This window comes from Somniosus microcephalus, chromosome 4, assembly GCF_052327205.1.
Source record: "Somniosus microcephalus isolate GS21.2 chromosome 4, FLI_Smic_1.0, whole genome shotgun sequence".
NCBI classification, from domain to species: domain Eukaryota; kingdom Metazoa; phylum Chordata; class Chondrichthyes; order Squaliformes; family Somniosidae; genus Somniosus; species Somniosus microcephalus.
The window spans coordinates 155,657,969-155,667,968 of NC_140990.1; the positions used below are offsets into that span (position 1 = coordinate 155,657,969).

At 46.9% G+C, this 10,000-nt stretch overlaps 1 protein-coding gene across 1 annotated transcript in view; it reads right to left on the minus strand.

Moving 5' to 3' along the window:
* Positions 1 to 551: 551 nt before the first annotated feature.
* The window catches only part of LOC147119938 (glutathione S-transferase LANCL1-like), a 109,226-nt gene continuing 99,777 nt past the window's right edge, over positions 552 to 10,000 (minus strand). Inside the window, exon 7 of the mRNA XM_085984182.1 lies at positions 552 to 587. Coding sequence (XP_085840308.1) covers positions 552 to 587 — 36 coding nt within the window. The remainder of the gene's footprint in view (positions 588 to 10,000) is intronic.

Here is a 10,000-nt window from a genome sequence, read left to right on the forward strand (position 1 = left end):
GGTATGCGCTCTTTAAGTCAAAAGTTGAAAATACCCTGTAGTTGGCAAGGTTATTGACCATGTCATCAATGCGTGGTAGTGGGTAGGCATCCAGGTCGGTATACTGGTTAATAGTTTGTGAGTAATTGATGCAAAGACATTTCTTGTGTTGCTTCGGATGATTTATAACAACGATGACTTGAGCCCGCCAGGAAGGTGAACATGGCTCAATGATACCGTCAGCTAAAAGGCGAGAGATTTCTGCCTCGATAAAGGATAGATCATCTTGGCTGAAACATCGTGATTTAGTGACTATGGGCTTACATCGGGGGGAAAGATTGGCAAACAAGGAGGGCTCGTCGAGTGAAGCCGCCGAAAGCGCACAAAACAGTACTTTTGAAATAGTAAGCTCTGGCTTTGGCCCTCCAAACTCGAAAGTGAGTCTTTTGTGTTGTTTCTGGAAATCCTGTCCCAGGAGCACATCACTGCATAGGTTTTTGAGCACCCTGAGCCGGGTGGAGAAATAAGTGCGGCCATTGAGAATAAGGTCAACAAGACAAAAGCCAGAAGAGTTAGTGGTCAGTGTCGCCAGAGCCATTACAATTTCCCTGTCCAAGGGGTAAATACACAGTTTTAACTTACTGACAGCCCGCTCACTGGTGAAGCTGTCAGAGCTACATGAGTCGATTAATGCACTCAAAATGTGTCCATTTACCGAAACCCTCATGGCTGCATGGGACAGGCTTTGGGGAAAAACAGCTGTAACACTAGTAGTGGCTCTTGGGGGAGGAGCAGTTTTATAGATAGCAGCTGTAACACTAGTAGTGGCTCTTGGGGGAGGGGCGGTTTTATAGATAGCAGCTGTAACACTAGTAGTGGCTCTTGGGGGAGGAGCAGTTTTATAGATAGCAGCTGCAACACTAGTAGAGGCTCTTGACCAGCATACTTTAGAAAAGTGACCTTTCTTACTGCAATGATTGCAGGTTGCATTATGAGCAGGACAAAATTTCCTATAGTGGAAAGCACCTCCACAGAAGAAACGCTTCTTTTTAGATTGCCAAGATGCCACTAGTGTAGGGTTGTCATCAGTGAGGGCTTCCACCTGAGCCTTACCGGGGGAGTCACTAAAAGTGGTAGCAGCAGTTCATGCATATGGTAAAAAATAGGCATCTGAATTTTTTGAGCTAAGTCCAGAGAATATGCCTGGTTATAGGCAGCTTGTGACCTGAGGGTTTTATTCTCCAACAGACGCTGGCGTATGAGGGGAGAAGCAATTCCGTTAATAAAAGAGTCACGAATTAATTCCTCCCGGTACTGCTCAGCTGAGACAGCTTTAAGGTTACAATCTTTGCTGAGCCTGCGAAGCACTTGAAGGAATTCGTCAAGAGATACCCCGGGTTGTTGCGAGTTGTGGCCAGTAGGTGCTGAGCAAAAATGTTGTTTGGGGCCTTAACATATAGTTGCTGTAGTGTTTGGATAGCGGAGTCATAGTCTACACAGTCTTCGATATAGTCAAACACATGAGGGGATACATAATTGGCAAGCATTCGTAACTTATTAGGAACATTCTCACCACACTCCTCGAGAAAGTTGCTGAAGGAACGATACCAGTGTTTCCATAACTTAGCAGCTGTAAGTGAATTCGGGTCCAGGTTGAGACGGGCGGGTCTGAGTAGTTTCTCCATGATGGATTGATTACTACGTCCGAGTTCCCTTCTACAGTTTGAATCGTAGCTGTCTGTTCCCAAATCACGCAGAGCGTGGAGCGGGTTGCTGTTGATTAAATTGACGTAAGAAAACTACTAGGCAAATGGTCTGAGTATTAAACAAGGCTTTAATCAACTGTCTTTCAACATGGAGATCTAGTTGTGTCCTTCACTAGTCCCTGTTAAAGAATGTCCTGAGCAAGCTGGGCCCATGCCCGAGTATTTATACTCTTCCTGGACAGCGCCACCAGCAGGCCGCCCAGTATCAATTCATGGGTCATTTCCACATGAATGACAAGATTCATGTCAGTGTGTGTGTGTGGATGTGTGTGAGTGTGAGGGTGTGTGTGTGTGTGTGAGGGAGTGTGTGTGTGTGTGAGGGTGTGTGTGTGTGTGTGAGGGAGTGTGTGTGTGTGTGAGGGAGTGTGTGTGTGTGTGAGGGTGTGTGTGTGTGTGTGAGGGTGTGTGTGTGTGTGTGTGTGAGGGAGTGTGTGTGTGTGTGAGGGAGTGTGTGTGTGTGTGAGGGTGTGTGTGTGTGTGTGTGAGGGAGAGTGCATGTGTGTGAGGGTGTGTGTGTGTGTGTGAGGGTGTGTGTGTGTGTGTGAGGGTGTGTGTGTGTGTGTGTGTGAGGGAGTGTGTGTGTGTGTGAGGGAGTGTGTGTGTGTGTGAGGGTGTGTGTGTGTGTGTGTGAGGGAGAGTGCGTGTGTGTGAGGGAGTGTGTGTGTGTGTGAGGGTGTGTGTGTGTGTGTGTGAGGGAGAGTGCGTGTGTGTGAGGGTGTGTGTGTGTGTGTGAGGGTGTGTGTGTGTGTGTGAGGGAGTGTGTGTGTGTGTGAGGGTGTGTGTGTGTGTGTGAGGGAGTGTGTGTGTGTGAGGGTGTGTGTGTGTGTGTGAGGGTGTGTGTGTGTGTGTGAGGGTGTGTGTGTGTGTGTGAGGGAGTGTGTGTGTGTGTGAGGGTGTGTGTGTGTGTGTGTGAGGGAGTGTGCGTGTGTGTGAGGGTGTGTGTGTGTGTGAGGGTGTGTGTGTGTGTGAGGGAGTGTGTGTGTGTGTGAGGGAGTGTGTGTGTGTGTGAGGGTTGGTGTGTGTGTGTGAGGGAGTGTGTGTGTGTGTGAGGGAGTGTGTGTGTGTGTGAGGGTGTGTGTGTGTGTGTGAGTGTGTGTGTGTGTGTGAGGGAGTGTGTGTGTGTGTGAGGGTGTGTTTGTGTGTGTGAGGGAGTGTGTGTGTGTGTGAGGGTGTGTGTGTGTGAGGGTGTGTGTGTGTGTGTGAGGGAGTGTGTGTGTGTGAGGGTGTGTGTGTGTGTGTGTGAGGGTGTGTGTGTGTGTGTGAGGGTGTGTGTGTGTGTGTGTGTGAGGGAGTGGGTGCGTGTGTGAGGGAGTGTGTGTGTGTGTGAGGGTGTGTGTGTGTGTGTGAGGGAGTGTGTGTGTGTGTGAGGGAGTGTGTGTGTGTGTGAGGGTGTGTGTGTGTGTGTGAGGGTGTGTGTGTGTGTGTGAGGGAGTGTGTGTGTGTGCGAGGGAGTGTGTGTGTGTGTGAGGGAGTGTGTGCGTGTGTGAGGGAGTGTGTGTGTGTGTGAGGGTGTGTGTGTGTGTGTGAGGGAGTGTGTGTGTGTGTGAGGGAGTGTGTGTGTGTGTGAGGGTGTGTGTGTGTGTGTGAGGGTGTGTGTGTGTGTGTGAGGGAGTGTGTGTGTGTGCGAGGGAGTGTGTGTGTGTGTGAGGGTGTGTGTGCGTGTGTGAGGGAGTGTGTGTGTGTGTGAGGGTGTGTGTGTGTGTGTGAGGGAGTGTGTGTGTGTGTGAGGGTGTGTGTGTGTGTGTGAGGGTGTGTGTCAGTCAGAGGAGCAGGTTGTGTTGCCAGCTGCTCCTGCTGCTGTGGGGAGAGAGAATTGCAAACGGAGTGAATACACATGCTGAAGATGGGCTGCTGAGATTTTAGTGTTTTTAGTGTCTAAAGTGGGGAAAAAAAGTTTCATTTCATTTCAATTTTTAAAAAGGTTTTAAAATTAAATTTAGTTCTAGTTAAGTTAGTTTAGTTTAGGTTAGTTTAAGTTTAGATTAGTCTAGACAAAGTAGAGAAGGAAAAGACCGCCAGAAAGACTTCCAAAGAAAAAAAAAACCCAGAGGAAAATAGAGGAAAAAAAAAAGCCAAAGCAAAAAAAAAAAAAGAAACAAGAGAAGAACTACACAAACCAGTGAACGGCAGCCACACGGGGCTTCAGCAGCGGTGGTTGAGTCGGCGGCATCGGGACCGAGTTCGAGGAGGCGAGGTGACTCGGGCCGCAGCCCAGCGGTCCAGCAACCGGCACAGCCGAGGGGACTCGGGCCGCATCCCAGAAATCGGAACGCAGCCCGGCAACGGGCACAGCGGAGAGGACTCGGGCCGCATCCCAGAAATCGGCACAGCCGAGGAGATCCGGAACGCAGCCCGGCAATCGGCACAGCGGAGAGGACTCGGGCCGCATCGCAGAAATCGGCACAGCCGAGGAGATTCGGAACGCAGCCCGGAAATCCAGCAATCAGCACAGCCGAGGGGACTCGGGCCACAGCCCAACAATCCAGCACGGGAAAGGCCCGAGGAGCCAGGCCAGCAGGCACAGAGACCTCTGAGGAGAAGGAGAGCAACCAGAAGGCTCGCAACCAAGACCGTGAGTACAGGGCCCAGGGAGGGAGGCCCAGGGAAAGGCCCGAGGAGCCAGGCCGAAACAGAGGCCCAGAGACCTCTGAGGGGGAGGGGAACAGCCCGAAGGCACCGGGAAACAGTGGCTCACAGACTCAGACCTGAGAAGGGTGAACCCAGGAGCCGAGGCCCAGGGACCACGGGGTCGGAGAGGGGGACCGGGAAAGTTCGCAAACAGGGAGAGGGTAACACCAAACCCGGGGCCCCAGAAAAGCTTATTCTAAGATCAACAATACTTTACCAAAAATGAGCGAATCAGAAGATCCACAACAGCCCCGCTTCCAGATTCCCCCCAACACCACAAAAAAAGCTATAAAAACGATCAAGCATGCTCAGATGAGAGAAAAACCAGAAACTCTCTTTACTGACTGTTACAACAATGGGACAAAAAGTAACCTCATATTCTACTCAGATCAGCCAGCGGCTTGGATCAGAGCAATAAAATCACACTATACCAGTGTTAAGCTAAAAAATACCGCAAATGGGTCCATAATGAAAATTAACACACCAGGAGACAGTTCAATCACGACTGTCAACGCGTACAATACCGGAACAATATTAGTGCAAGGCAACCTCGACAAATTTGCAACGGCCTTCAGGACACTGAAAAGATCAACTACGAGGGGAATGAACAGCCCCAGAGTGGCCCGCACTCCCCCCAACATTGACAACTTACCAGGAGAAAATCTGCATGGTCAAGGGATGAACGAGCCACACAGTTCAAACCAGACACTAACCCCGGGGAACCACAGCCACACGATACAACTGACAAACCCCAGCATAACTACCACGGAGGAAGCCACACATAGTTCCCCTACCATTCCCAGCCCACCAAGAGAAGAGCAGCATAGCCAGGAAGTGAGTGAGCCTTCCAGGGCCGACCAGCTTAGCCAGGAAGTGAGTGAGCCTTCCAGGGCCGACCAGACACATACCCCGGGATCACACAGCCAGATACAACCAAAAGATAAATTTAATCAATTAGAGATAGAGATGGTTAAACTTAGAGAGGAGGTCCTCAAATTGAATGACAAACAAAAGCAGGAGAGGGAGAGACACAAGAGAGAGCTGAATAGACTTGATAACCAGGTGAATCTACTTAAGAATCAGGTGAAAGAGCTGCAGGAAAAAGAAGAGCCATAGAGGAGAGAAAACACCATTAGACCAGCAACCAGAGACTAGAGATAAGACAAGACAGAGCCGGACGGAACGGCTGCACTCCCACACGGAACAAAAGCAACAGACACACAATACAAGGGGTGCCACACAGACCGACCAGCATGCTGACTCGCAATCTTCCCCCACCACCATGGAACCACAAGCGAGCCGCTCACAAGAGGTACGCACACACCAGACACCCCAGCCCAGCACACACACCATGAGTCCAGGCGAAAGCCACCAGACAGTAAACACAAACAAGGCTGACGTCGTAATACTCATAGACTCAAATGGGAAATTTCTATGGGAGAAAAAGCTCTTCCCTAGAAGTAAAGTAGAAAAGATTTGGTGCCCAACAACAGACAGAGCCATGGGATGGCTGACCAAAGCCAGATTAGGCTCCCCCCAACACATAATAATACACACGGGCACAAATGACCTAAAGGCCAAACAGAAAGAGGTAGCAACATCGCTCAGAGCAATGATTAGGAAGGCAAGCAGTACATTTCCAAACACTAGAATCACTGTTTCCACAATATTGCCGAGAACAGACTTCAACAACAACACAATTCATGAGATAAATGCCAGCATAGCAACAGAATGCGAATCAAACCACAACGTACACCTGGCCCAACACCCCACCCTCGATGAAGAATGTCTTTACGACCACGTCCACATCCAAAGGCAAAAAATTTCGATCTTTGCTAAAGCCCTGAAGGACGTCGCTTTTAACCGGGTCCATACCCAGACTCCAAGAGGACCCCCCCCCGACCACCAGAGATCAGCGGGGTACATATCAGGAACACTACAAAGACCACCACCACACCAACCGAGACCAGAGAGGATCCCCATGCAAAACAACATTATCAGACCTGCACCACTCCTGTCCCACAGGGGAATAGGACCGCTACCAGCCAGACAGAGGGAGAGATGCACAGGACGTACGCAATACCTCAGACAGAAACAATCCATTAAGAGACAATAAGCAGATGTGCAGCAGCATCTACTTCCGCCTTATGGATCAAGGACTAATTAATAGAAAGAACTGTAACCAAATTGTATTAACTTTTGTAGACAACTGGGGTGATCTTTTTTTTTCCCCACACTTAGACACGACAAACACGTACCACTCTTTAACCTATCATAGAAAAAGATAAAACTTAACATGAAATCCTTATATATTTCGACCTGGAATATCCAAGGTCTACGCTCTTCACTGCGAGAAGTGAAGAGTAGGACCCCAGAGTTCATAGAGGAAACTAAAGATCTAGATATTATCATTTTACAGGAAACTTGGTATAAAGGAAAAGGACACACCGGCTGTCCCCAAGGGTACACTGAGCTAGTGGTCCCCTCCAATAAATTACCAAGTGTAACCCAAGGCAGAGACTCCGGAGGCATACTGATCTGGTTTAAAACAGAACTTAAGAATTACATCAAATTTATAAAAAAGGGCGAAAACCATATATGGCTCGAACTTGAGAGGGAGATTATCTCAAACACCCAAGATGTTTACATTTGCGCACTTTATATCCCTCCAATCGATTCCCCGTACTACAAAGAGGACACCTTCTCCAACATGGAGGGGGAAATTATCCAATACCAGGCCCAGGGGAACGTGTTGATCTGTGGGGACCTCAATTCAAGAACGGGCGAAGAACCAGACTTCACCAATAATCAGGGAAACAATTACGTATTCGGGAATAACCACTTTGACATCCCTTCCCTTCCATACAGGCATAACTGCGACAAGCAGTCAAATACCAACGGTAAACAGCTACTACAGCTCTGTCGAAACCTGGGTCTGTACATTGTCAATGGTAGGTTCATAGGAGACCTCCTAGGAAGATCGACCTACTGCTCACCTCTTGGCTGCAGCACAGTAGACTATATGATTACAGGCTTGGACCCATCCTCTTTCAGAGCATTCACAGTCAAACCACAAACAACACTGTCAGATCACAGTCAAATTACTATGTTTCTCAAAAAGACAGAAACAAACAACATAGAAACACAACCCAGTAAACTGTACAACACCAAAAAATCGTACAGATGGGCCAAAAACGACACGGAAAAATACCAGAAAACAATTAGCAATGCATCAACTCAAGCTCTCTTAGACACCTTTCTGGATAACATATACACTCACAATAAAGAAGGCGTAAACCGGGCAGTTAGTAAACTAAACAATATTTTTGATAATTTGGCAACAAATGCAAACTTGAAAGCTCGCAAGAACAAACCCAAAACAAAAAACTATGAAAAATGGTTTGACCATGATTGCCATAACATGAGGAAAAAACTTAGAAAACTATCAAACCAAAAACACAGACATCCAGAAAACGAGGAATTACGCCTTACTTATTGTCAGACGCTAACACAATACAGAAACACACTCAGGACCAAAAAAGAGCAATTTATTAAGAATACACTCAGCTCCATGGAGGAATCCATTGAGTCGAATTGTTTCTGGGACAACTTGAAAACACTACACAAAAAACAACACGACGATTTGTCCATTCAAAATGGGGACACATGGGTAAACCACTTTGAAAAATTATACCAGAAAAACACACTAGGACCAGAGCAACACCAAATACGCAAAAAACTTGAAAAGCTTGAAATGGCCATAAAAGATAACCAAAACCCGCTAGACGCCATAATAACAGAAAAAGAACTTCTTGAAAAACTCAAGGACCTGCGACCAGGAAAAGCTTGCGGGACAGACGGCATACTAAACGAGATGATTAAACACGCAGACGACAAACTGAAACTGGCTATCCTAAAACTCTTCAACTTGGTTCTGAGTGTCGGTTATTTCCCTGACATCTGGAACAAAGGACTCATAACACCCATATACAAAAGTGGGGACAAAATCGACCCAAACAACTATCGAGGCATCTGTGTAAACAGTAACCTGGGGAAGGTATTCTGTAGCATCATAAACAAAAGACTTATAAACTTCCTTGAAGAGCACAATGTCTTGAGTAAAAGCCAAATTGGATTCCTGCCAAACTATAGAACATCCGATCATATCTTCACCCTACAGACCCTAATTGACAAACACGTTCACCATAACAAAAGCAAAATCTACGCATGCTTTGTAGATTTCCAGAAGGCTTTCGACTCCATCTGGCATGACGGTTTATTCCTGAAACTTATCGAAAGCGGGGTAGGAGGTAAAACATATGATGTAATTAAATCAATGTATACAAACAATAAATGTGCAGTTAAAATTGGAGACAAACAAACAAAATACTTCCCACAGGGGCGGGGGGTGACGCAGGGCTCGCCAATCTCACCGACACTCTTTAATATTTACATTAATGGATTGGCAAAACTACTTGAACAATCTACAGCACCCGGCCTCACCCTATATGAATCCAAGGTTAAATTCCTCCTCTATGCCGACGACCTGGTTCTGCTGTCACCAACTAAGGAGGGTCTACAGCAGAACCTGGACCTGCTGGAGTCGTACTGCCAGACTTGGGCCCTGACAATAAATCCCCAAAAAACCAAAGTCCTTGTGTTCCAGCAAAGATCCAAACAACATGGACCCACAATAAATTTCACAGTAGGAACAACCAAAATTGAACAAACCACTCACTACACATACTTGGGCTTAAAAATCAGTTCTACGGGAAACTTCAAACTGGCTGTGAATGAACTGAAAGAGAAAGCAAGAAGGGCTTTCTATGCCATCAAAAAATCAATCCAAATAGAAATCCCAATTAGCATTTGGCTCAAAATTTTCAAATCAGTAATTGAACCAATTGCACTCTATGGCAGTGAGGTCTGGGGACCACTAACACAACAAGATTTTGCAAAATGGGACAAACACCCAATTGAGATCCTACATGCGGAATTCTGTAAAAGTATCCTCCGGACTCAAAGGAAAACAGTAAACAACGCATGCAGGGCGGAACTAGGCCAATACCCATTAATAATCACTATCCAAAAAAGAGCCACCAAATTTTGGAATCACCTACAAATGAGCAACCCCCAATGCTATCACTACGATGCCCTGAAATGCCAAGAGCTGACCATAAAGAAGAATACCCTCAGTCAACTAGTCCTGGGACTCAATAAAGTAACTAATAACAATACTAACAATAACCAGCCCCAGGACAGTGACAGGGTAACACAAAGAATTCGACCCAACACAATCGTCGCTAAGCAAAAGGAAAAATATCTGTCATATTGGGCAGAAACAACAAAAACCCAAAGCAAACTCAATTGCTACTTGGCCCTAAACAGACAATACAACATAGCTGATTACCTGACCATGGTAAAGGATAACAAACTGAGAAGTACCTTGACAAGGTACAGACTTAGCGAACATAGCCTAGCGATCGAAAAAGGCAGACACAGGCAGACCAGGCTGCCAAGAGAAGACAGGATATGCTCTCACTGCAGTCAGGGAGTAGTTGAGACAGAGATGCACTTCCTCACAGCCTGTGGAAAATATCAGGGCATCAGAGAGAATTTCTATCAAA